Source organism: Cyprinus carpio, chromosome A5 (genome assembly GCF_018340385.1).
Source record: "Cyprinus carpio isolate SPL01 chromosome A5, ASM1834038v1, whole genome shotgun sequence".
NCBI classification, from domain to species: domain Eukaryota; kingdom Metazoa; phylum Chordata; class Actinopteri; order Cypriniformes; family Cyprinidae; genus Cyprinus; species Cyprinus carpio.
Genome location: NC_056576.1, coordinates 20,821,227 through 20,848,935, shown reverse-complemented (window position 1 = coordinate 20,848,935; position 27,709 = coordinate 20,821,227). Strand labels below are relative to the sequence as shown.

At 34.9% G+C, this 27,709-nt stretch overlaps 1 protein-coding gene across 1 annotated transcript in view; it reads left to right on the top strand.

Moving 5' to 3' along the window:
• The window catches only part of LOC109080182 (relaxin receptor 1-like), a 31,632-nt gene extending 6,103 nt beyond the window's left edge, over positions 1 to 25,529 (top strand). Inside the window, exons 2-18 of the mRNA XM_042756386.1 lie at positions 306 to 434; positions 701 to 772; positions 7,241 to 7,346; positions 7,625 to 7,696; positions 9,847 to 9,918; positions 10,562 to 10,633; positions 11,060 to 11,131; positions 11,252 to 11,326; positions 11,959 to 12,030; positions 13,255 to 13,326; positions 14,113 to 14,184; positions 14,455 to 14,526; positions 15,964 to 16,035; positions 18,258 to 18,487; positions 21,937 to 22,347; positions 23,747 to 23,959; positions 25,097 to 25,529. Coding sequence (XP_042612320.1) covers positions 306 to 434; positions 701 to 772; positions 7,241 to 7,346; positions 7,625 to 7,696; positions 9,847 to 9,918; positions 10,562 to 10,633; positions 11,060 to 11,131; positions 11,252 to 11,326; positions 11,959 to 12,030; positions 13,255 to 13,326; positions 14,113 to 14,184; positions 14,455 to 14,526; positions 15,964 to 16,035; positions 18,258 to 18,487; positions 21,937 to 22,347; positions 23,747 to 23,959; positions 25,097 to 25,236 — 2,024 coding nt within the window. The 3' untranslated portion in view covers positions 25,237 to 25,529. The remainder of the gene's footprint in view (positions 1 to 305; positions 435 to 700; positions 773 to 7,240; positions 7,347 to 7,624; positions 7,697 to 9,846; positions 9,919 to 10,561; positions 10,634 to 11,059; positions 11,132 to 11,251; positions 11,327 to 11,958; positions 12,031 to 13,254; positions 13,327 to 14,112; positions 14,185 to 14,454; positions 14,527 to 15,963; positions 16,036 to 18,257; positions 18,488 to 21,936; positions 22,348 to 23,746; positions 23,960 to 25,096) is intronic.
• The last annotated feature ends 2,180 nt before the right edge of the window (positions 25,530 to 27,709 follow it).

The following is a 27,709-nucleotide window of genomic DNA, read 5'->3' as shown; positions in this document are numbered from 1 at the left end:
AAAGACAGAGATTCATTCAGTGTAATTTGATGGATGAATCAGTTTTGCTGTTTGATTGATTGAGTCAGAACTGTTTGAGATGCGGCTCTCAGCTAGATTTTATTAATTCTGGAAGACATTTTCACAAATTTCCATGGTAATTGCATTTATTTATGAGTTATTCCAGGTTTTTTTATGCTGCTTTGCATTACTTTCCTGACCGGAATAAAAATGTACCTCATTTAACAGTCAAAACCTAAAGCCATGTCTGAGCAGGGTTTGGCATTACCTTGTTTATGTCAATGGATGTGTTTGTGTGTATGTAGATTCTTCAGGTTCTGATATGTGTCCGTTGGGTCAGTTTCCATGTGGGAATCTGTCAGTGTGTTTGCCTCAACCACAGCACTGCAACGGGCAGCAGGACTGTCCTAATGGAGCAGACGAAGAGAACTGCGGTAAGACTGTGGGCAAGAATGCACAAAGACACGAAAAATAGATTCTATACAAATGCATGCCCAAACACACACTAAAATGCAAGTGTGCAGATATTTCAACATATTGCCATAAACACAAACACACACACACACACACACACACACACACACACACACACACACACACACACACACACACACACACACACACACACACACACGTATACAGAAATATGAATTTTCCAATTACATAGATAACTATATCAGAATATGTGTGTGTGTTGTAGTGGATAACAGTGGTTGGCCCCATCTGTTTGATGCCTTCATGAAAACAAGGGTCCAGGAATCCAAAGAGTGCAGTAAGTATTCTTATTTGTCCTCCATCTTTTCCTCTTTTGCTGGTCCTTTGTTTCTCTGTCTGAATTGCTTTGAATGTATTTATGAATTTTTTACAGGAACGATTATCAACAGGTGATTATGTTGTGCTGAATCCTGCAGCACAATATGAGTGCTGTGAGGTGTGAGTGTGGCTTTCTCTTCACAGTTATAATTTGTTTTCTAAGCTTTATTTACCAGTACAGGGCTTTCAATATCATTCATATAATACTCCCCTTAGAAAAAAATTGGTGTAAACCCATGAATGTGAAATAGGTTTAATACTCAACAGTTTTCTGTTAGATGGAACAATTATAAATTGATTCAGTCAGTAGGTATTACAGTGTAGTTTTATCAGTGGGTGTTATTTGGTATTAGATATTAGTTTTTTCTTTATTGAACAGAACAGTCAAAAATTATAAAGAACATAATGTGCACTTTATTTTAAGTCATATTTTATTAAGCTGTTTGAAAAAGCGTTTTGAATCCCTTTAAAAACATTCTTAATTTATGCTTTTATTCCTTTTGCTCATATTTTAATTTTGTGGAAATTTCTTTAAATAATAAAATTATATGACACTTCTCAATTGATAGAACATAGAAATATGCCTCAGCGCAGCTTCAAGATCTCATTGAGTTGTTGTCCCTCTTTCTCTTAGAGTGCCAGAAAGAAGGACACAGACAGGCAGTGTTTCGTTTGGTGAATATATTAGACACGCTTCATTGTCTCACTTCTGAAGATCAATTTGTTTTCAAAAACTGCAAAACAACAAACTGTTTTAAACTCTGCAACAAACCAATCTGTCACACGTCTGATTTGATTATAAAAACTTCTAAGCAAATTGACCTAAATTAAAAACTCACCAAAAGGAGATACATTTGCCTGGATGAAAGGGTGGGAAGGAAAAGAAGGAACTTTACATCTGACAAAACATTATTTAATTAGTTTTGCTGACTACAATAAACTGCAGAGGGACAGTAAAAATAAAAACATATTAAACAGAACTACAATATAAAGTTAACTTCAACTAAAGCTAATGGTAAAGAGGCAAGCTTCAGTTTCAGCTAAATGTTTAATTGTCCCTATAACTGTGCAATTCTATTGTACTGTACAAATATATGACTTTATGCATCAGTAATGGCTTTTTGATGTATGTAAATATATACGTATATTAATAGGCCAGGCTTAAAATGCACACAAGGTCATGGATGTTTGCCATCTTTGCTCCATTGAGAGTTAGGATCATATATGAGCCGTGTGAGTATGAGCAGAGGGCAAAAGTGATGACCTGCATTCTGTGAAGACCCGCTGCAGCATTTTGCAAAAAGCAAATACTCATCTTGAGCATCCAGTGTTAATGCAAGAGGTGTTATTGCAGTGTAGCGTATGGAAAAGGACAGGGCCCAAGGGCAGAAGAGCGAGGTTCAGATTGTTTTATTCTGGGAGCAATGCACAAGTTTTGCTTGGGGACAGTTATCTTGGAGTCTGTTGATCCGACACACTCTCTCAACGGACTGCAAACAGATTGGGCTAAACGCAGTCACCAAGAAGGTCATACATACTGATTTGTGCTTTTGTGTTTACGCCAGCTCCATTATGGATGAGAATCAAAACATTTCTGCAATACTTTCTTCCTTAAAACTCAATCTTACTCTCTGTTGACCAAGTGAAACCATTTAACTGAAAGGTTCTTGGCCCACCTATAAGATGTATGAAGTTAGCAAAGCGTTTGCTTTGTGTCCACCTCTCAGTTTCCACCAATTACTTTTGGCTGGCAAGAGGGCTGGTGCAGCGTTAATAGACTGACCTTAGTGGCACAAACTCAGATTCAGATCATTTGAACCTAATTACCCAGCCGTACCATGGTAGGAATGAGAGAGAAACTAGAAGAAAGTTTTTAGCGATCGATAGGAGAAAAGGGTGAATCCAAGGGAAATATATTTATTATTAGTTTGGTGGCTGCCCTCTACCATCACCTATCACTGAAGATACCAGCAGGGCTCTTGAAGACAACACAGACAACTAATTTAATTTTGTAGATGTGTCAAACCCAGCTCCTGGAGGGCTACTGTCTGGCACAGTTTAGCTCCAACCCTAATTAAACACATCTGATCCGGCTAATCAAAGTCTTTGGGAGTGCTAGAAACTTCCAGGCAGGTGTGTTGGAATTGGTTGGAGCTAAACTCAGGAGATGAGTTTGATACATGTGTTCTAGAAAAGCGAGCTCCTAAACATAACAATTTCCCTGCAAGGACCCCATGTGTGTGTGTGTGTGTGTGTGTATATATATATATATATATATATATCATTTACATATATGTGTGTGTGTGTGTGTGTGTGTGTGTGTGTGTGTGTGTGTGTGTGTATATATATATATATATATATATAAATATATATATATATATATATATATAAAAAAAAAAAACACACACACAAAAGTACCAACCTGTTTGAGAGCAGAATGTAATTTTATAATAAACACACACACACACACACACACACACACACACACACACACACACACACACACACACACACACACACACACACACACACACACACACAAACACACATATTTAACATTTACATTTTTATACCATTTTTCTTTTACTTTTTCAGCGGACCCATTTGAAAACCCCTTGTTAATACAGTCATTCAGTAGTACAGCAAAACTGTCACATACTGTAGGTGGATAGCAGATTGGACCTGTCAGAGGCGGTCTTTCTAACTGCAGATGTTATGCAGCACTTAACGGGGTTTCCTCCTTGTTATGCATGTCTCTCCAGAGCTTTGGGCTTAATGGCAAGCGATAGACTGCTGCTGCTTTCTGAAAGAAGCTGTCCTATGTGGGCTGAGAGGAGCTCCCAGGGGTGTGATATTGCTCACAACACTAATACTGTAAAACCTCGGTGGAAACAAGGCAGATGTAGATGATGGGAGTCTCATCCACAAGAGTTCTGTAGATGTTAAGCATGGTAGTACAGCTTATTTTAAGTGTATTGTCCGATTAATATTAAAAGAAGGGCTCAGTTTACTTGTCTTTTGTTACATTCTTTTTGCAGAATGATTTGTATTTTGAGGTTATTCTGAAGCATAACTGACTGAAAAAAACAAACAAAAAAAACCTCAACCACATATGGCAATAGAGATACCAAAGTTCTGTAGCACAGCTTTCATCGAAAATCACTCTATATTTAAGCCTCTATCTCTTTTTGTCTCGTGTTCTACATGCAGATAGATTTCCAATAGCTGATACACAGCCAATGCATGCTTCTTTAAAACCAAATACAGACAAATAGCACACTGTTTAAACCAATCAATGACAAATACTGTGGTCTTTTTCAATTTTAAAGCAAGCACCCTCAATAAATTTGATCATATCAGAACCTTAACAAATGTCATAAGTAGAGATATCTGTCATAAGTAAAGATGGGGGTTTGTTCAGGTTGTAGCTGTCAAAATATTCTCAGTCTGAGCCAATTTTTTTTCATCCTTTGCAGGGCAGATAGAAAAAAAGAAAATGGCTATTTATAGTAGCACAATGTTGCAAACAATATATACACATGGGACAGTATATACTGTATAGACTATACACATTAGACAAAGCAGCTAATGTAACCTCCTGCAATGATGACAGAGCAAATCAGTACAGTAAGTGTCACAATTTTGAGGTTTAGGAAGATCCTTGAGGCAGCTTATTTATTATTAAATGGTTTATGGTATAAATGATGCAATGATGCAATGTATGTGCAATATATGAAGTCTGTGCAGGCATGACATGCAGGCTTGATGAATTCTGACTGCCTGTGGAAAGACAATGCTCCCATAGATGTACCTTAGCTTCAGGTCTGACAGAAAAAATTGTGTCCTTCCCTATGGTGGAAAGCAGGTAACAGTGATGCACTGGCCAGTTTTTAGTATCCGCTACAAGGCTTTCCTGTCATCACCAAAACAACTTCCATAGGCCAGATAGTGAGTTGGTCGGAACACTCTCTCTGTACAAGCATTGAAGAGCACCAGTGGGACGAAAAGTGTCTGTGTGGAGTTTGTTGATTAGGGTCTGAGGTAAGAATATGTTGAAAGGTGAATTGAAATCAGTGCATCCTGACGTAGGGATCTTAATTTTCCAGGTGATAGTGTGTGAGACAGATAGCGGTTTTTATGGCATTCTCGGTTGAGCGGTTGTTATGGCATTCTAGTGAGGGTTCAGAGTAGCTGGAATGGAAGCTTTAATGTATGCCATGACCTGCTGCTCAAAGCAGTTGATAGCAATGGAAATTATTGCCATAGGGCAATATTCATTCAGGAAACTTTCACTGGAATAATGATGGTAGATTTGAAGCATGTTGAGGGCAGTGGAAAATGAAGTACACAAATCATGTACCTGAAAGTACAGACACCCTAAATTAGTATACTCCAGTAGAAATGTCTGCTTACAATAAGTACATTCAAAAGTTTATTCAAAACTTTGTACATTGTACAAGTACTTTGTTTATAAGGACTACTGTTTAGTTAGTTAGTCTATACACTCCATCTTCCTGCTCAAAATACATCTAAATGTGTCTATCTGAAGGCAAATGTTGGTGATGCAGATACAGCTCAGTTCAACATTACTATAAATTATTATGAGTCAGTACCACTGATATATATATATATATATATATATATATATATATATATATATATATATATATATATATATATATATATATATATATATATATATATATATATATGAGCTATTATAGATCAGTAGTCACACACTTGAACACTTGAATTTACATTTTTTTTTTTTTTTTCATTTTGAAATGGGCAAATCCAAGCAGCAATTTGTTCAACTGAGATTCCCCCCAACAGGATCACTGAATCAGTTGTTAAATAATGAATCATTAAATGTGATTTGTGAATCCATCCAATCAATTCATTAAAAAAAAATGCTTAATTTGTGAATTGGACAGTGCTTTCACATCTTGGAGTGGGTCATGATTTCTTCAGTTCTGAGTAACAGTGTTTTATTCAAATGTTACCCAAGATATTAGTTTATACTTTGGAATGTTTTAACTTATAATTTTTTTTTTTCAGTCCCAAACAAATATTTACCAGTACTAAAAAACCCCACAGGAAATAATGTTTTTCCTCACTGTCGAGGTTAGGTGAGACAGACCCAGTAGTCTTAGAGCCTGAATGTGTGGGAAAGTGATTGTTCCGGTCTCACTGGGGGATTAAGCTGTAGATGTCTCAAATGTGTTGAGTGGGTTGAAAGAGCTGAAATACCTTCTGTGTCAAAACTCTATGAGCCACAATGGACAAGCAATATGTGGGAAGACCAACTGTGACAGTGTTTTAGTAATGAATGTTTCAAAATTCTGAACCATATTTAACAGATTTTTCAACTGTTTCTTTTCCTTGCCTCATTCAAAAAAAAAAAAAAAAAAAATTCTTTGTGTTTTTGATGAGGTGCAGTTTTCTTTTTTCCTTTCTTTTTTTTAACTTAACATTTTTTTCTCTCATGATTTTTAAGGCTTAAAATCAAAACTAGTTGTGTTCTGAATTTCTTTTACAGAATAAAGAAAAAGTGACAGTTTAACAAGAATAAAAAGTTATGAGCTTAACAAGAATACAACTGGAGCAGTTTAAAATATTAATGAGAAACGGGAAAGAGTTTGGGGTATGACAGGATACTTTCAACATCAAACAAATAAATAACACTCTCTCCATCCCCCCCCCCCCCCTCTCTCTCTCTCTCTCTCTCTCTCTCTCTCTCTCTCTCTCTCTGTTTTGTTTTCAGTCTCTCTCTCTGATTTCAGCTTAACATCAGCACACACTGTTTATTCAATTTAACTGGTGCAAGCATGAAACATAGCAGTTTATTTAACTAAGAAACAAAAGCTTTCAGATGGTCATGCCCTGCTGTTTTTAAATGGATTGAACAAAGCATGAAAAGAATGGAAGCATAGATTTTATACACTAATAGGAAACACAAAAGGGGTTTGAGAGGTTTTGAGACAAAAGCGTGTTTTGTCATGTTAAAGGCAGGAGTTTATCTTTTGGGAAGTCATAAGGTAATCTGTGTCTTTCATGCATTCTGTCTTTATCAAATGATTTCTGAAGTCAATACATTAGCACAGACCCCGTAGATGAAACATTATAGCTTGTCTCATAATAACAGACACACACACACACACACACACACACACACACACACACACACACACACACACACACACACACACACACACACACACACACACAATGAATTCTAATTATGCACTTAGTACCTTTACAATTACACATTACCCTCCTTATCTAAACCAAAATTAAACTGCCTATCTAACCATATTCATTATTTATATGGAAACTCTTGCTTGTCAAATACCATTCACCATTTATTTTCAATGAGCAATATTCCTGTGGGATTTCTAATGGCCTGATTCTGTCTGTTTGTTTTCAGTGTTGGATGTCTATCCAGATGTGTGTCATTGTGAGGGTCGGAAGGTGAACTGTAATGGCAAAAACCTCCTCCAAGTACCTGTTGTATCCTCTAATGTAACTGCACTGTAAGTACAACAGAGAGCGAGAGACCTTCACCTCCGTTATTCATAAAAGTAGGACTCTGACTTTGACTTAGGTTTACTGGTTTTAGAGGGGTTTTAGGTACTTGTCAGTCTGCCTGACTAACTGGCTGACCAGTGGAACCCACTAGGACCAGCAATCCACCTTAGGCTGGTTGCAACCTTCTTTTTTTTTTTTTTTAATCAACAGCGAACAAATCACAAATCACTATATTTGTTTTCCAAATGTAATAGCTGCTATTTTCCTCCCACACTTCCTTCAGAGAGCTGAACAGTAACAGGATCGAATCTCTCTCTCGTGATCTGTTCATCCGCTATAGACATCTGGAGAGACTGTGAGTGAATGTGACTTTTCTTCCCGTAATCTTTCTCTCTGTTATCTCTTCTAAGCTTAAATGTGTAAGTCTCCTGGCCTTGGGCTCAAGTCATGATTTATAAATGACGATTAGCAACCGCTTTGCAATCATAAGTTTTTACTTTTCTCTAAAATAGCAATCAGAGAGGTTTCAGAATGTGTGTATGTATGTTTTAAGGGATCAAAACAACACTCCAAGTAAAGGCTGGAGTACACTTCACAACTTTTAAAATCTGAACAGATTTTTAAAACACTATGCATCATACACTTACCGACTTTGTAAATAGTGACAAATGAAAACTGGCCATTATTCACTAAATGACTGGGGATCACACACTACCAGACTCTCGTGTTGTTCCGATCACAACAAATTCAGGCAGAAACATGTGCCTTGTTGCTAGGAGACGTGTGAAAAATGAAAACAACATGTGTTCTAAAGTCGTCTGAAAATATCAAACATGTTTGAAATCCTCCAACTGGATGGAATGGAATCAAAGTCTGAAGTTAACAAACTGGAGTCTATTCTATGGAATCTGTTAAAATTCGTATAGTGTATTCCAGGCTTTAGAAATTGGCCAGTTGGACTGTAACTTTAAAAGTAACTGCAAAATTGTAATGTGAACTGTAAGAATGTCACTCCCTGATGTTAGCAAAACAAGCAATTCAAAATGAAGAGGTTTAAATAATAGGCCTATGTATAATATTCTAATGTTGTTTGCTTCAGTAGGAAATCTGCATCAGGATTTGATGGCAGAATATTGCAAATACTGGTTCCTCATATTAGCCATCCAACCAAAAACAAATATATTAGGAATAAAACCATGATATTTCTAGTTTGTGTATATTGTATTTGTATGTTATGCTGCAAATGTGCGATGGCCTTCACCATTCAAATAATCCTAATGTAGCAGATATGGGGAAAAAAAGAAGCAAAATACAGTTTACATGGCCAACAATTCACTTGAGCTACCATTCTTCTCATTCATCTCTTCTTCATTTGTCACTAAGTGCAGTGGAGGTTTTAAAGCTCAACTTCCTTTGTAGAGTTCAGACAGGATGACATTTTTATTGCCCATCAAAGTTCAACTCTACAGCACTCAGTATAGCCAGACAACATTTACTTTTAGACAGCTAAAGAAAGACATAAAGAAGCCCTCACAAGACATCTCATCAATTAATCACAGTAAATGACAGACAAAAAAAAATCTCTTTGAAAGGTTTAAGTATTTTTATTACCACAGCAACTACAAATTAATAGCAGTATGTTTTGCTTTTGATCTCCATGCCAGTTCCGTCAGTTCCTAGTGTATAAGCATGGTTTTGTTTAATAACTGATATGCTATTTTAAGGGAATTATTTGTTTCCAATTAAGGGTACTGATATGTACACTACTATTCAAAAGTCTTGGGTTATGCTCACTAAGGCATCATTCATTTGATCAAAAAGCAGAGTAAAAACCGTAATACTGGGAAAAATTACAATTTAAAATAACTGTTTTATGTTTAAATATATTATTAATATGTAATTGATTCCTATGGTGGCAAAGCTTAAATTTCAGCAGTAGATAAAGTCAATAGTTTTTTCAAATCGTGCTAATATGCCGATTTAATGCTCAAGAAACATTTCTTTTTGAAAACAGCTGCTGTTTAATTTGATCAAATAAAGTCTCTCATGAATGAAACTTTGATCAAAAGAACAGCATTTAATTTAAATAAAAATCTTTTATCATTATACAAATTACAAATGAAGTCTTTTGTCATTATAAATTTCTTTACTGTGGCTGTCAAAAAAAAAAAAAAAAAAAATTGGCTGACTGAACATTAAATCAGTTATTTCATAATTACTTAGCAATTAAATAAATAAATGGAATATATTTATTATTATTATTATATGAGAAGAACCATGAAATGCAATATGAACTATAAAACCTGCACAATGTTAAACTGGGTGCCAGGCACATGGCAACCAATTATACATTATGCAAAAAATGTACACAAAAAATATTTTTTTTGCAGGATGCTGTGTTTGACTATTCATTTCTTTAGGGGTAAAACTTTTTTAATGAGGCAAAAATACACAGTGCAGCTATGTGACAACTCAAACTGCAGTGAATATTCTCTCTCTCCACAGACATTTGGAAAGTAACAGTATAGAAATGATCTCCAAGAGGGCATTTTCAGGACTGATCTCTTTGCGTAAACTGTGAGTAGTGTGTAAATGAACGGAATGACTGTGTGTGTGTTTGTGCACATTTATATCAGTGACACATCATGTATAACTTGACATTGATCCTTCCCTGAGCTCCTGTTTAAATTATTGTGTAACTGAACATCACTGACTATATGCCTACGTAATTATGAGCGTCCCATCTGTTCCTTAATATCAGTCAGTCTGAGGCTTTCATCATACACTCAATCATCCATGTAAAAGAAAAAGGAGGGGTTAGAAGGATGTAACAATGAGGATGGTGGATTAGGATTGATTCAGGCAGAACAGATCCGTGATCAAAGAATGAGTTTTAATGCATCTTAATGCTGTTGTGTGTTTATGTATGCTTCAATCTGTACCTGGGCTCTTACTTTCAAAGGTTTGCTTCAATATATACATCAACATTATACTTCACTAATCAGTCTCTTATGGGGGAAAGACTGAAAAAGGAAAGAAATCACTGAGTGGAGGAAGGAGGAACAGCAGCGATGGTCATACATTAGATATTCATTGTAATGGCACACTTAAAAAAAAAAAAACATTTAAACATCAGACCTCCATTAAAGTGGCCTTTTCTTTCTCTTTGTCTTTTGTCTTTCTCATTCTGTCTCTCTCTCTCTCTTTTTTTTTTTTGCAGTTTTTTGAGTCAGAATAAAATCACGTCTCTGAAAGCAGGAATATTTAATGACCTCAGCAGTCTGGAGTGGCTGTAAGTATGAAAACAGACACATACACACATTGTGGATGAAATGGGTTGATGGGTGCAATTTGGTCAGGAATTGCAATTTCTTTCTCTCTTCCTTAGTCTCATTCTGATTGTTTCTCTCTGTTTCATTGGCGTTTTCCCTCTCTTACTTGCTTGTTTTTGCTCTTTTTCAATCAGACATAATTGATGGATTGTGTTTGTCCTCTGTGAAAAGGAAAAGCAGAATTAATTTAGCCTTTCAGGGCTAAGATTAAGACGAGTCTGACCTGTTCTCATTTCCAAACAAAGCGCTTCAACATGCCCTCCTCAGATGATTTGAGTTTCTGAGGAGATGGTTATTTTCAGACGGTTCTCAGGGTCACTTTTTTGAATATATTGTAATTTGAGATAAGGATGTTCATTATTTGATGTGTGTTTGTCTGTGTGTAGGATTCTGGATGAAAACAGAATATCGTCTCTGCGTCAGAAGTCTTTTGAAGGCCTGAAATCTTTATTTTTTCTGTAAGAGCGACCTTCTCATTTACCTTGACAGATCAAATTGATGAATATATGGTATATGCAAAGCCACTGTGCACAGGCCTACAAGACAGGAGGATAAATGTTTATATGTGTATTTTGCAGGTCTTTATTAAATAACACTGTCGAACAGTTTCCTAAAACTTCGATTTGTCTTGAGATGCCCCGTCTCAACTGGCTGTAAGTTACAAACATCATACTTAATTGTCAGTGGATCTCTGAAGTATTTGCACACATAAGAAGCACTTAAATGTGTGAATTAGATAACAAAATAACCAAAGCTAATAGCATTTATTTAAGTTACAGCAAAAGTCCACTTTTTAAAGCACAATGTTTATAACAATAGATGTACTGTTAATGAAGATACCAATGAAGATTTTAAAAAAGGACACTTTCTGGTTGTCACTGGTTCCTCTGGTGTTAGGAATAATAGTTTCTATCCGGCTTTTGGGTTTTTTGACTTTCCGAGTTTGTTGATGGTAAAATGTGGGCATAAAGTGGGTCAGTTCATTTTAGAAGTACAAGCTATTGTTACAGCATTGTTTCAGTAATAGGTCCCTTTTTTTTTCTTTTTTTTTTTTTTACTGTGGAGTAAGTTCTGAGTTCTGAGAGTTACTCTATTTTTGTATTGTAATGAGAGAAAATTTTATTCCTCATAGTATGACCCCTTTCAAGTGTCCAAATATGTTTAGTGGCCGCTTTTTTTCTTTTTTTTTCCTAAACCAAAATTTTTATATTTAATAAAGAATAATGTATTTACATCACCCGCTCTGCACACTCCAGTGATAAGCTGAAGGTGTTTGTATCTGCAGGGAAACGGAGGGGAATAGAATTTCATCTCTCTGGGCATCTAGTTTTAAGAACTGCTCCTCTCTTACAGTCTTGTGAGTATCCACAAACCACACATACACAGTAACATACAATGTAAACTGAGTGTTATGGGATCCAGGGTATTTATATTATAGACAGTTTATTTGTCACAGCTAAGTTTGGGAGAAGCGGACAGAAGTGGGGCTCATCTACAGCTCCTTCTGAGTCTCTCAGCTCGGCTGGAAGCACTTACAAATAAATGCAGATTTAGGTTGAACTGAATAATTTAAGACCTGAGTAGATTAAAGACATCAGAAGTGAATAAATTACAATAATTACTCATGTTTTAGATGTACATGTTGATATGCATCACGAATATCTGGTGCAATGGTGTAAAGCCTTTGATTTGATCTGTCAGGGACATTTGAAGGACAGTCTGTCCTGAGGGACTGAGCCTGCAGCATCATGACAGCTTCTCTCTCACTCTTCCAGTGTATTTTGGTGTATCTTCAACTACAGTTTAATTTTTAATTAAAAATGACAGATTTTAAGATTTAATTTTTTATTTTTTTTTTTACAAATATATTTGCCTGTTTTACCCCAGACACAGAAGTTCAATGAAAATCTAGAAAACAATAATAATGGATTAAAACAAAGTAAGACAGAATATGACTTGTAATAATGCTATTGTGTATATAGATCTCACATAATCTGAGATATGGTGGAAATTGTGCTTGTTGATTCAGAAATCATAATACTTTGATGCATGTATGTGGACTTTTATCAGTTGACAAATAAACTAATGTGAGCGTTCGCAACAGGCCCAAAAGTGCTTATGCAATAGTTAAAGAAACACTCAGGATGAAAATATACATTTCACTGAAGTGTAATGTAATCTTACGTTGACACAGTGTGTTTGTTGTGATTTCTGATCCAGCTCAGTCAGTCTATTTCTTAAATTAAAGCTGTTTCAGTTGTCACGACAGGCCACGTTTCTTCAAATATGTAAATATTTTAAGTCTTTTGATATGTCCAGTGCTTTTCAGACCTAATCTGGGACTGCCAGTGTGTCCTTGTGTACTCATGCATTATGGAACATGTTTGCGATGGTTTCTGGAAGCATGAACCTGATGGATAGTTCTTAAGTGTGATCTTCAGACTCTATTATGACCCAGAGATAGAGGCAGAGCTGATTTACATATAGATATATATGACTTCATTCTGCGGCACTGAAGTCCTTGCTGAATTGGGGTATACGTTTGAGGTGGTGAGGTTATATATGTCTTTTTCTGGTTTAGAGCATTAAGGAGAAATCGCATTAGCACCATTGAGGAGGGAACATTTGCAGATATGCAAAGATTGATAGACCTGTGAGTATACACACAAACACATGCACACAGGTAAATGGGGGCATTCATTTTTACAGAGTCCCGAGATTACTTTTGTTGTCATTATATTTTCAGGTCATTGCTTATAAAAATGTGTGCACCAGAGGGAAAGAAAGAGATAGTATTTGTGAGCTTTTACATACAAATGAAAATTCTGCCTCTCGTACTCATTTACTCACCCTCATGTCGTTCCAAAACTGTATTTCTTTCTTTCTTTTTTCTGGAACACAAAAAAGGGATGAAAAAGGTTTTCATGGCTCTCTCCCATAAAGCATACAGAAATGAAAAGCAGAAATGGGCTGAAGTTTGTATACACTCACAGCTAAGGTCAAGGCCAAGAGTTGGAGTCCATTAGGTCAATTTTGCCCTGTCACATAAAGCTATCATATAGCTTCAGAAACGCACAAGTTTCATCTATGAAGCACCTTTTCTCTTAATTTGTCCTGGTCATGTGTTTTTGTTGAATATGTGAACATTCTTCAGCACGTCCCCTCCTGTGTTCCATGAAAGAATGAAAGTCATACAGGTATGGAACAATACGTAGGTGAATACATTTTGACGGAATGTTCATTTTTGGGTGAACTCTCCCTTTTAGCAAATCTCTGCTGAGATTTTGAAGGCAGACAGAGAAAGACAGAAAGAGAGACACCTGCTCAGATATTCTCAGCCTGGAACAAAGCTTCTATTGAAGATCTTTTAGTTTTATTTATTTCATGAATGATTAAGTTGAAAAATGATCTACTGAATTTGCTGTGATTTGATTTACAGAGATGTGTCTATGAACCAGATTAAAGACCTGCCTCCATCTCTGTTCCAGAACCTCAAGAACCTCAAACAGCTGTGAGAGCCACATTTTATTATTTATGTTGCAAATTGTGTTGTTTATAATCCCTTTTCTGCACATAAAAGTTCAACCGTAATTTTATTGAGGTCCCTCAGTTGCCCAATACTACGGTGTTACTCATTTTGTGTTTGTGCTGATCTGCCCTCTGATTCATTGATTGGTTGAAAGCCTCTTCAGATGAAGTGACAGGCCTTATGAATCATAGTGCAGCATTTATCGATATCTGTTTTATTATTTGTGTGTCTGTCTGTGTGTGTTTGTTTCAGAAATATTTCCAACAATCCCTTGGCGCATATATACGACAATCAGTTTGACAGTTTGGTGAATCTGCAGTCACTGTGAGTAAACAGAATTAATCAGAACATAAGTTATTATATCAATGCTGTGTATTAGGGGGGATCTTGTAATTAATCATGTGTGCATGATTAAGAATTATGCAGAAATCTACATCATATTTACATGACCTTCATATCTGATAAATGACTGCTGGTCTCAGCAAGTGATCAAACGACTGTTAATCAGAGAATAATTAAATATCACAGAGAATGAGCTCTTTATACAGAATCTGATTAGGCATTCTATTATGGTTTCGCAATAAATAGGTAAAATTTAGGTTACAATGTGCCTGTTTCAATGAAGAACTTGCAGGTTTAACAAGCATTCATGTTCTGTCACTGGTCCATGCATTTTCCACACAGTGTCTTGGAGTGAAGCAGCTCAGTGTTGTTTTCACTTCTGCTGCTTGAGCTCTGTAGACCTGCACCACTGGATTTACATAAGTAGGACATATTCCTGGATCAACATTATATGTTGTTCCTGGAAATTCATTAATTTCAGCCAGTCATAGCCATGCTCAGAAGACATGTTTAGTGCTCAGAGGATCAGAAGACTCTTAAAAATCCTTTGGTGAAATAAAAATAAAAATAAATTAAACAATTGCTGACATAAAGTAAGATTGGTGAGCTGTAATATAAATGAGATCTCTTCTAAAACTTTGGAGTTTTCTGAGTCATATGTGAGATTCAGGATCTCAGCCGAAAAATCTGAGTAGAACATTAAACAAAAGCAAAAGTTGTAATTTGCTCTTCATTTATTCTCATTTCTTTCTGAGATATTAAATAAATCTTATTTATGATTTTCTAAGGGTATAGAAATCTAACTTAATGGGAACCCTAACTATAATCCTAAACTTGGATGCCAGTGATTGGTTAACAGTAAAGTAATGTTGTTTAAGGTTGTATTTACAGATCCAGGAACAGCTTCCATTTCTATGCTGCAGTTCTATTCTTACAAACCCACTTACTATTGCAATCCCCAGTGAAATCTGCTGACCATGTTCAGAAATGACCAACTACCAGGAATCATGAAAAAAAAAGCAACCGAAAAATGCCTCTGAATATATTTACATATTTCAGGAAAATTATTTCTGGTTGATTTTATGTTACTAACAACCAGAGAGACAATTGGGCAGAGATAAAAATAAATAAATAAATAAATAAATAAATAACATAACATAACATAACATAACATAACATAACATAACATAACATATAACATAAAAAAAGATAATTATACGATGTTACGATGTACGATATGTACGATAGTTACGATGTTTAGTGAGAGTCGAGTTCAGAACTGCTGTATTCTCCAGCCTTTGTTTATTCAGCTGGCTATACTGGTCTACAGTTCTTTGTTTAATTGTTTTTATTGTTCTGGATAAAAAAAAAAAACACCTGATGAAGGTAAAAATGTGCATCTGTCTATTCTGTGTGCAGGAGTATGGAAGAGGTAGAGATTCCCAACATCAGCATCAGGATGTTCCGGCCCCTAGCTAACCTCACTCACATGTGAGCATACTAAAATGATATTGTAAAACTTAGATTTTCCAATGACATATATACATTTTCTCTAGTTTACTTTCTTTTTTTCCCTTGATTTATTCAATTTTTTTATTTTATTTATTTATATACGTTGTTGCACTGTGCCCTCTGTGGAAAGTTATCAGTATGTTCCAGATCTTCACATTTTGTGCTCAAATTCCTTGTACACCACAGTCTCTCATGAGTCAAGACAAACACAACAGAAACCTCCATTAAGCCAGAAAGTCACACAGCTCGCCCTCTAAGCGAGACAAAGAGAGAGAGGTCATTTCTGTTGCATGTAGTTCTGGATGGTAGCTGTCAGTTGGAGGGTGAATGATTACTGCATTTGAAAAGTCAAACCTGCTGGTAAATATAGCTCAACTTGAACTCCTGATTATCTTGACTCTCTCAGCTTGAGAACTATCTTGAACTTTTCTTCCATCATATTTAATATCTCCAGAACAGATGTGTTCCCCTCTGGGGAAATGAAAATGAAATAATAATAAAAAAAATAGTAGCAGAGTGTAGGCCTTCAGAGAGATTTTTTAATGGAATGCCATCATTTCTTTATGAAGAATCAGTCCCCTTCACACCAGCACTGAACAAAAGAACCACCGGGTGCCGAGGAGAAATGCTGTTTAAAGTCTTTAGAGCTCTGAACCTCACGCTGAACCTGTCCGCACTTTGATGTTGAGATGAGGTTTTCGTAATTGTTACTTTGCAGATATCAGCCGTGCTAGAATTTCACTTTTGATCTGAGACAGGCCCACTCTAGCAGACTGTGACAGTAATATTAGGTTAGCACTGCATTTTACAAACCTGTTTATCAGTTTGATGAGGCATAAATGTGAACAGAACTGTTTGTGTGTGTTGTAGTAAAACACAAATGTTTTAAGAACAGATAGAGAAACAGATCCTCTGTTTGGGCTGAAGTGTTTTATTGTGCAGCGGGTAAAGTGTTCATTCAGGTACAAGTATTAGGTAAAGGATTTTATTTGAACATGTTCAAGCATGTTTTCTTAACAGATTCTGCCATAATTTACTCATCCTCATTAACTCATCCTATTTTTTTTTTTAATATATGATTCTTTTCCATATAATTAAAGTGAATAATAATAAAAGTGGTTCATATGACTTATGTGCTATATCTGAAGCCATATTGAAGGGTTAGTTACCCCAAAATGAAAATTAGCCCATAAATTACTCACCCTCAAGTCATAGGTGTATATGACTTTCTTCTTTCAGACAAATCCAGTCAGAGTTATATTAAAAATTGTCTTTGATCTTTCAAGCTGTTTAATGGCACTCAGCGGGTGTTGCGCAACGCTGACCTCATACGGCATCAGCCCAGAGCTGCTTCCATGTACAACTGTTGGCGCAAGCTACATTAAAGTGATTGTTACATTTTGAATATGGATATTATTCTTACAAAAACACATCGATTCGCTACAGGAGGACTTTGTCCACCCCCCGGAGCAGTGTGAGACACTTTTTATTATGAAGGGGCACTTTTTATTTAACTTCTTTTGGACTGATGCACTGCAACACCCACTGACTGCCATTAAACAGCTTTTTAATGACAATTTTTTATATAACTCTGACTGGATTCGTCTGAAATAAGAAAGTCATATACACCTAGGATGCCTTGAGGGTGAGTAATTTATGGGCTAACCCTTTATAGCTCTGTAACACACTGAAATTTAAGTCCTAAAAAGTGTCAAAAGAAAGATAACAATGTTCAGTGTTTAATAAACAAGTAGTTTTTAAGATATTTCCAAAAAAATGGTTCATTCATTTATGAATCAGACTAATCTGTTTTTCAAATATCACTTCAATGTTCATTGGATAAAAGCTCAATGAGTGGATGATTTTCAAATGAAAATATTTAAAATTTTAGTTTGTATGACATAAGCAGTTGCATAGACTATTTTAATCATATTTTTGTGACACATTTTGGTCATTTCAGAGCATGACAGGCCCAGTCAGTTTATTACACTCAAGTCAGGATACCTTTAAGGTTCCACAGAGTTCATACAGGTTTGGAAATACATGAGTAAATGATAACAGAATTTTCATTTTTGAGTGAAAACTTATTTGGTTATGGACTATGATTATTGATAAAGTGTGCAATTATGTGTTAATAAACTTTTCTTTTCTATTCTCTTTTTTGTTGTTGTTGTTTTCATTTATGTGTTGGATAATTTCAGCTATTTTAAGCGCTTTGAGTTCTGTGGATATTCTCCCAATGTGCGGAGCTGCAAACCAAACACAGACGGAATCTCATCCTTTGAGAATCTGCTGGCAAACATCATTCTGCGCGTGTTTGTCTGGGTCGTCGCCTTCATCATTTGCTTCGGAAACATCTTCGTCATCTGTCTGCGGTCCTGTATCGCTTCAGAGAATCAACATCACACCATGGCCATCAAATCCCTTTGCTGTGAGTCCATTATACATCAAACATGAGCGTGACACATCCAATATGCAGCTCCTACTCAGCCTCAGTGAAACTCAAATAATCAATCAGTCCAAATCCATTTCATGTGCTAAAAAAGGGAGACACAAAAATTTTCATACTTAAAATAGTTGTCTGACTATATCATATAAGAGTGACCTTTCTATATACCCATGATACAATAAACTAAGTCAACATAAAACAGCATTTCACAACAGCAAAACACAACCTATTTTAATACTTTAGATTTAGATAAGACTGTAATGCTTTAGACTAAATATTCAACAAGAAAAAACTAGGGGTGTGCACAAATAGTCGAATATGCGATCTGAGAGCTTAAATGATCTTGAGACATATGCTTCCTTTAAGGGTGTATTCACACCTGTACTCAAGTTTGTTTCCCCCCTTGGTGCGGATCTTTTGGGCAGGTGTGAATACAGCAATCGCACTCAGGTGCAGACCAAACAACTGCACCGAGTCCCAGCTGAAGCGGTGGTCTCGGTCCAGTTCCAAACCAACTCTGGTATGCTTGAGAATTTCTGTCCAATGGATGGATGACCTTTAGCACACTTGTGGTTTTGTTTACAATTTCTGGTTCACTTGCAAAAAGGGCAGTCTGAAAGCGAACCACACCAAACAACAACAAAAAAATCAACATTGTATTTGGTCCATCTGGAATGTCTTTGCGGCACGTGTTCTTATTCTTATCAGACTGAGGAGCAAACTTTCATGTGGATATTATTGTTTTTCTCAACATTAACATGATGTGAGCCAGTATTAACACGATATACATAGGCCAAATTGATTGTATGTACATTATGTACTGTAATTGGCAAAGTACGGTTTTATTTTTTCCGTTTGCTTAAGCTTGAATGCTTTTGTTCTTTGTGTGTGTGTGTGTGTGTGTGTGTGTGTGTGTATAGGCCTATATTTGTTTACATACGTTGTGTATAATGCCTAATCATACGCTTGTTCAGAAATGGTGACAAAAACTTGATTATTGAAAAATAATGTCTTTCTTGTAAAATGTCATTTAAATAAACAAATATTCATTTTTGTGAGCCCAAATATTTGAATGCAATATTTTTGAAAAATGCTCATCCCTAAAAACACATATAGACTTAAGTTTTATCCACCAGGAATTGATTGGATCATTGGACTTTCTAGACCAGAATGTAAGATTCAGGATTTTTCAAAATCTTTTTTTTTTTTAAAGAATTTTTCAATGCTCACTATTTGATCAAAAATACAGTCAAAATAGTAATATTGTGAAGTAACATTACAATTACAATGACAATTTTGTACAATTTTATAATATTTTTAAAATGCAATTTATTCCTGTGCCACTTTTTACGATTCTTTGATAAATGGATTTTTCAAAAGAACATAATTTTCTTAAATTAAAATTATAACAGTATAAAAGTCCTTATTGTCCCGTGATCAATTTAATGCATTCTTGTTGTGTAACGGTTGTGTAAGCCTGTCAAACAGAAAGAAAATATCCCAAGTTAGCTTAAAGGAAAAACCTTCAGTTACAAAAAATAATAATATCGATAATAATAACAACAGTTCTTTTTCCCCAAACAATGCTTTGACTGAATATAAAGTTTTTAATCTTATATTGAAACTGTATAGGGGTTCAGTCACTAATATAAAATAAATCTTAAGGTTTAAATTACAACAAAAATGCCCAAATTATTAATAATAATAAAAAAGGTAGTAATATCATTTTTTTTTTGGAATATCATTTATGAATGTCAGGTATGCATATTATTATAGTAAGTATAGGCGTATTTGATTTCGTGTTGACATTGTGTAAAGTGAATCCGAGTTTTTAATGAAAAAGTCTGTTTGCTTATGCTTGCTTTCTGAAATGGCAGCATTTTGGAAGTTCACAGGCATCAGACAAACAGGCTTAAAGGGTCGTAGTTCTCTCTAATTGCAGCATTTACACACACATGCCATCATACACACTCAGCTAATTATGCACATCAACACATAGCCCTGAAACTCACTAAATTATACATCTATGCAGTATCACAAGCTTTTAATAAACATCAAAACACACACACACACTCTTTCCCACCCACTGGGCAAATTAATAATTACAACAGTCTGTATCTTTAGACACACATAAAGAGAGCTTTCTGACTTGTGTACGACCTCGCTGACACATGACACACACTGCAGCAACAAGACTCATACCTGGACACACACACATACACACCTTCATTCTACAACAGAAATGGAAAGTTTGATTAGAAAAGGTTGGATCAGCGTGCGATATCTAGAGCTGTTCAGCTGGGGATCAGAGTCTGAGGACTAATCTGTGTCTCAGTGATGGAGAGAGATAGCAGACAGCGGGCTGAAAAGAGGTGGCTGGATGAACAGATGGCTGGATAGGTGCAGTTTTTTTAACCCACATAGAGTTGAAAGGACACATCGCTCTCTTAAATGATCAAACCCTGCCGCCCTCTCAGATGAGAGACATGCAGAGAGGTGAGAGTTTGTGGTCTGGTGTCTCACCAGCTCTGGAGTTTCCCACTGGGTGACATTGGCTGGAATATGTTCAGTAGTGGGGGTGGGGGTGGGGCAGGGGTGTTGGGGGGTCTAGCTGTCTCTGTAGGCCTTACTTAGTTATTCGGCTAGGACTAGAATAACACAGTATTAATGTTTACTTACAAAAACCCATTCACAGTGTGTGAAACAATTTTGATGAATGAAAACGAAATTGGGAGAGACATCTGTGAGGGAGGGAAAGTGATTTGGAGGGAGTGAAAGGAATGAAAATATGTGGGTGATTTGGTACTTGTTAATTATTAGCTGAATCAATTGCTCAGCCGGTTTCTGGGACACACAAATAGAGAGAACTAAAAAAAAAAAAAAAAAAAACTGGCCTGACCATGCACACACTACCATAAGCAAATACCAGAAAGCAATAGACCATGACTGACTGATGGATCAATAGTTTTATAGTATTTATTATATTTTTTTTAATTAGCTTATATTTTTATATTTCAGTTTTCATTTGAATTTGAATTTACATTTTAGTAATTTTATGTGAACAAAAACTAATAAAATGATTATTTTTTAAACAAATATTTCCATATAGATTTAATTTATTTTTATTTCAGATATCTAGTAATTTTAGTATTTGCACTTAAATGTACTTATTTCAGTTTTTTGCCAAAGCAACATTTTAATTTCTGTTTACATTCAGTTTCAGCTTTATTTCATCTACTGAAAATGATTTTTAATAGTTTTAATTAACAATGCAACAAATAAATATATGTGTTAAATGGATGCATGGAAATGTGGATGGATGGATGAATGGACAGACGGGCAAATGGATAGAGGATGAATGGTTGGGAATGGATAGATTGGTGAACAAATGCTAAATCATGTATTAAGGTATATTTGTCTATCTCTGATAGGTGCAGACTGTCTCATGGGTGTGTATCTGCTTTTCATCGGTGCCTTTGACATCAAGTATTGCGGCGAGTACAACCGTCATGCTCAGATATGGATGGAGAGCCTGTCCTGCCAGTTGATTGGCTCTCTGGCCATGTTGTCCACAGAGGTCTCCGTCATGATGTTGACCTACATGACACTAGAGAAGTACCTATGCATCGTCTTCCCATTCCATCATTACCGTGCCGGACGAAAGCAGACCCTCTGCTCACTGACCTTAATCTGGCTGCTTGGCTTTATCATTGCCGTTATTCCCTTCTGGGATAAACAGACATTTGGAAATTTTTATGGGCGGAACGGAGTATGTTTCCCTCTTCACTCAGACCAGACAGAGAAACCTGGTGCCAGATGTTACTCTACAGCCATTTTTCTCGGTGAGAGCAGAGGGCACTGGTGTGTGTAAATTTTGAACTGATTATGTTTGAGACCTGGATAAACCAGTGTGTGTGTGTGTGCTTGTGTCATTCTCTGGAGGTGACTCAGCTTTGAATTGGGCTTTTCCTGGATTATCTAACAATTTTACTGCATTTCCCCAGAGATTCAACCATGCTGTTTTATTTTTTAATAAAGGCAAAAAAAGATCCTTCCTGGTTGCAACTGCCACCAGTCTGTCACTGAACAAATAAAATAAAATAAAATACAAAAAAATAAAATAAAAAAAAATAAAATAAAATAAAAAAAAAAAAAAAAAAAAAAATTAAATAAAATAAAATAAAATATAATAAAATAAAATAAAATAAAAAATAAATTTCTAAAATAAAACAGAAATATAAATAGATAAATTAAAACAAAATAAATAAATTAATAAAATAAAAAATAAATTAAATTAAATTAAATTAATTAAATAAAATTAAAATAAAATTAAATTAAAAAAATAAAAAAAAATATTTTCTAAAGATTTAAATTTGACATCTCTTTGGAAATATAAAATATTGGAGACATAAATTACATTATAATAAAATAAACTGCCATTTTCAGGAGTAAAAACTAAAATAAAAACCCTAAAATAAAATAAAATAAAATTAAATAGAATTAAATTAAATTAAATTAAATTAAATAACAAAAATTAAACAAAATTTAAGTTTATAAAATATTAAGACAAAATGATTTAATAATACATAATACATAAAACAAAAATATCTAAAGATCATTAAGATGTGATACATCTCTTTGGAAAAAAGTTTATAAAATATTGAGACATAATGATTTAATAATACATAATACATAATGAATTAATATTTTTAATTTCGCTTACTGCCATTTTTAGGAGTAGGAAAACTTCATTCAAAATTGTCTAAAAACCTAATATAAACAATATGTTTAAATAACATATATATATATATATATATATATTAAATAACATATATATATATATATATATATATATATATATATATATATATATATATATATATATATATAAACAATAAATACAAAGCTTCCCAAACATTCTGAGGATGTTTACAGTAAATGTTTTGTTGTTGTTGTTGTTGTTGTTGTTGTTGTTGTTGTTGTTGTTGTTTTTACTAGAATTATTAACAAATATACTCCAAAAACGACATAAGTTCGGATAAAATTTGAATGCAGAAAACAAGTTGACAGAAAATCCAAGATTGGGTGAAAATAAATTGGTATTGGTGAAACTTTTACAGTCAAATTCACATTTGTTAAACATCTTATTTAGTCCAACACTTTTTGCTTGATGTTACTAAAGATTTATGTGTGTTTCTCTGTCAGGTCTAAATCTAAGATTTATGTGTGTTTCTCTGTCAGGTCTAAATCTGCTGGCTTTCGTGATCATTGTATTCTCCTACTCCAGTATGTTTTACTCTGTCCAGAAGACAGCGAAGACAGCGCGTCAAACAGTATTCGATCGAGAAGTCACTATTGCAAAGCGATTCTTCTTCATTGTGTTCACTGATGCCATGTGCTGGATCCCCATCTTCCTCTTGAAGATACTCTCACTACTAAGAGTACAGATTGCAGGTAAGCAAACACGTGTGATCACATGCTACCTAATATGTGTGAAAGAATATGCCGACAGGGCATTATAAGTGTGTCTCTTAACTTATAACTGCTTCGACCGCAGTTTGGCTGCACATTAGCTAATGATCTTAATGAGACCTGTGTATTGCAAGAGCTTTCCATTCAGATCTAACCTCTGCTTCAGTAGATATTGATTTTTTGCTTTGTGAACTTTGACACATTGCACAAATCTTTTTACATAACTACTATAAATAAACTGCATCACACGGACTGACAAGTAAAGATAAATACATCTACTACTCTTAATGGGACACCTTTTCTATAGAATAGTAACCTTAAGGTACATTATACATTTTTAGGGGTATATAAGTTGTCCCTTTGAGGTGAATGTACTAGGTAATACTAGTGTACTACTAATAAGATGCTAATGTATCTTTTTAAAAAAAGGGAAATAGAGAGGGTAATGCGCAGTATAATGTGTGGTGAAGTATAGATAAATTATTTCAGATTATTAAAAGGGAGAATCAATCTTGTCTAGTGGCATATTGTTAATAAAACCATAAAAAAAGTTGCACAAATGTAAAGAATGTTTTATTTATTTATTATAACTAGTATATCTTTTCTAGGGAGAATCAATCTTGTCTATTGGCATATTATTCACGAAGTCAGCAAAAGTTGCAAAATTTGAATAATTTTATTTAGTTTTTTTAATCTAGTATGTTATCTTTCTAGCAGGATTACAATTGTAAAAATATCCACATTATATTTGATAAATTAGTATTGATTGTTAAACAGCTGACTTTATCAAGACACAGTGAACCAGTTTTGTTGTTTTCCTTTATTCTTAATTTTAAGCCTGTATCCAGATATAACTGTTTGCCCCTTGTAAAAATCTGTTGACAACTGTTATTTATGAAACATGCAAGTAATGCAAATAGCCCGTCTGAGCTGAAAGGCACCTTTTTGATTAGTAGATGGCTGAGGAGCTGAAGCCCTGGGCACATGGAGGATTAGACATTTAACAGCCATGAGCACACATGAACACTTATCAGCTAGAATGGCTTTGCAGTTCTTCTCTTGGACAATATGGTTTAATCTGCACTTTCTTTTCTCTTTCTCTCTCTCTGTCTCCTCCAGGCACCATCATTCTGTGGGTGGTGATATTTATCCTTCCCATAAACAGCGCCCTGAACCCCATCCTGTACACTATCACAACCAGTGCCTTTCAGCAGAGACTCAAACAGTGTTTGAAATATCGCTGCCAGCAGACAAACTGACACAATCACACACATACACATAACACTATGCACATGCTCTGAGTTTAATATTCCATGTGGAATAAAAAGTTAATAGATGACAGGATAATGACAAAACACACACAAGATGCTCTCATACTCAGCACAAGCTAATAAGGCTTATAAGGGCCTGTAGGGTTGAAGAAATGAGAGCACACACAGTAACATTAAGCAGCAGACCATCAGAAATAATTGACCCTGGAGCACAAAATCTTAAGTCGCTGGGGTATATTTGTAGCAATAGACAAAAACACACTGTATGGGTCAAAATTATACATTTTATATAGATTTTATATAGAGATATATCAAAACTTAATTTCTGATTAGTAATATGCATTGCTAAGAAATTCATTCAAACAAAAATAAAATCTAACCCACACACACAATACATAGAAATAGTTGTATCTCAGCCAAAGTATTGTCCTATCCAATTCAACTTTCAGATGATGTATAATTCTCAATTTCAGAAAATTTACATTTAAGATTAAGTTTTGTGGTCCAGGGTCACATATATGCATTTGCCATTAATATGTAAAACCAAGCCTTATATGAAAAAAACAGAAATTATGTACACGGAAACCTAAAAAACTTCAACTGCCATATAGACCTAGAGCATTGCGTGTACATGCAGGGAAAGCCAAACTCTGGCTGTCAGAGGATGCAGACAGGAAACGGTTCAGGACGGACCCGGCAGGCTGACAGTTGGAACCCTTCTGACAGCGTTTTAATGTGCTTGTGCGGTTGTGTTTGGAAAACAAAAATGCGGTAGCATATAGTCAGGATAGAAAATGTCCAGATAGACCAAAAACTATATACTGGAGAGGAAGAAATGAGTATAGAAAAGATTTCACAATCAAAGATCAGACTAAAACCAATCATAGCACGAAAAAATTAAAAATGAAAAAATACAAAGAAATACAGATCATTATGTTGTTCACGTTGGCATCAAATTACAAATCTGTTCCAGATTGCTGTTATTAAGATTACATTAATTTATTGTGAGTCTATTATTTATGAAACTCACGGCTTTCATTTGTCTGCTGTAATTTGTCAGTTGTCTACAATATGTAAAATGAATGTAAAATCCAAATAATTGAAATGAATAAATTATAATTATTTCATTACATTTCATTGCACTCATTTGGCAGCACTGACTCCTTGTCCTTTGCTCTGACATATTTGTTTTTATCTTACCACTAAATCAGCTTGTAGAGAATGCCTTTTAAGAAAGACTTAGGATAGACCTCATTACCGGAGAGCAGCTTTACTGAATAAAGACGTTCATTGATCTCCCTGGACTGCACAGTCCTAAAAAGCATCCCAGAGCATCCCAGAGCCATCAACTGTTTACTAAGCTGAATGAAGTTTGGGATGACACATTATTCAGTCTCGCAAAGTCCAATTTTCAATGTGTTCTGTTAAAAAAACGATTTAAACAAGAAATATTCTTCATTAAAAAAATTATTGTTAGTTTGCATGCACTAAACAAGGGTTCTTTAACGCTGTCCTGCAGAGTTTTGCTCCAGTTCTGATCAAACACACTGTAAAAAAAAGAAAAGTTGACATAACTTAAAATTTCAAGGCAACTTGCTGCACAGCTTTTTGAGTTTAGCCAACTTTTAAACAAAGTAGTTCACTTAACTCAATTCACTGAGTAAGGTCACATATCTCTCAACTTAAGATCTTTTGTTTAGCTGATTGAGTTTTTATAGTTAAAAAAACGTAGAAAATTATAACATTTCAACTTTTAATGTTATTTTCACTTGACTTAATAAAGTTTGTTCAGTTGACTAAAATGTTTTTAAATATTACAAGGTTTAAAAAAAAAAAAATAACTACTACATGCTTGATATTTTAGTCCAGGTTTTATTTCAAACCAGCAACACTTTGTTAATGTAAAAAAAAACAACAATGTTAAACACTTTAGCCATACTCATCTTTAAACAATTAATTAAAAGAATAGGTTAAGAGTAATGTTATTTAAACATTCAAAGTGTTATCACATTTGGTCCTTAAAACTTTAAATGTTCTATGTTTAACATTTTAAATTAACACGTTAGTTAAAGGAAAGGAAGTTAAAAGGAACACGCTGTCTTTTGGGGACTTTAGCTTTTTCACCATTTTCACCATTAAGCAGTTAAGATGCAAGTGAATATTGTTGTTGTTTTTTTTGTTTTTTTTTTTGCAATGTGCTTGCATTTTGTTTGACTTGTTTTTGGTTCAACTGTAAACTTGAGGTTGTGAAAAACATTGTGCCACTGTTTCAGCACTTTAAGCACAAACGTGAAAGGAACACGCTGTCTTTTTGGGACTTTAGCTTATTCACCATATCCACCAGAGTTAGATAAGTCCATACATACCCTTCTCATCTCTGTGCGTGCTGTAACTCTGTCTGACGAACCCACAGTTAGCCTAGCTTAGCACAAAGACTAGAGGTAAATGTCTCTGCTCCCTC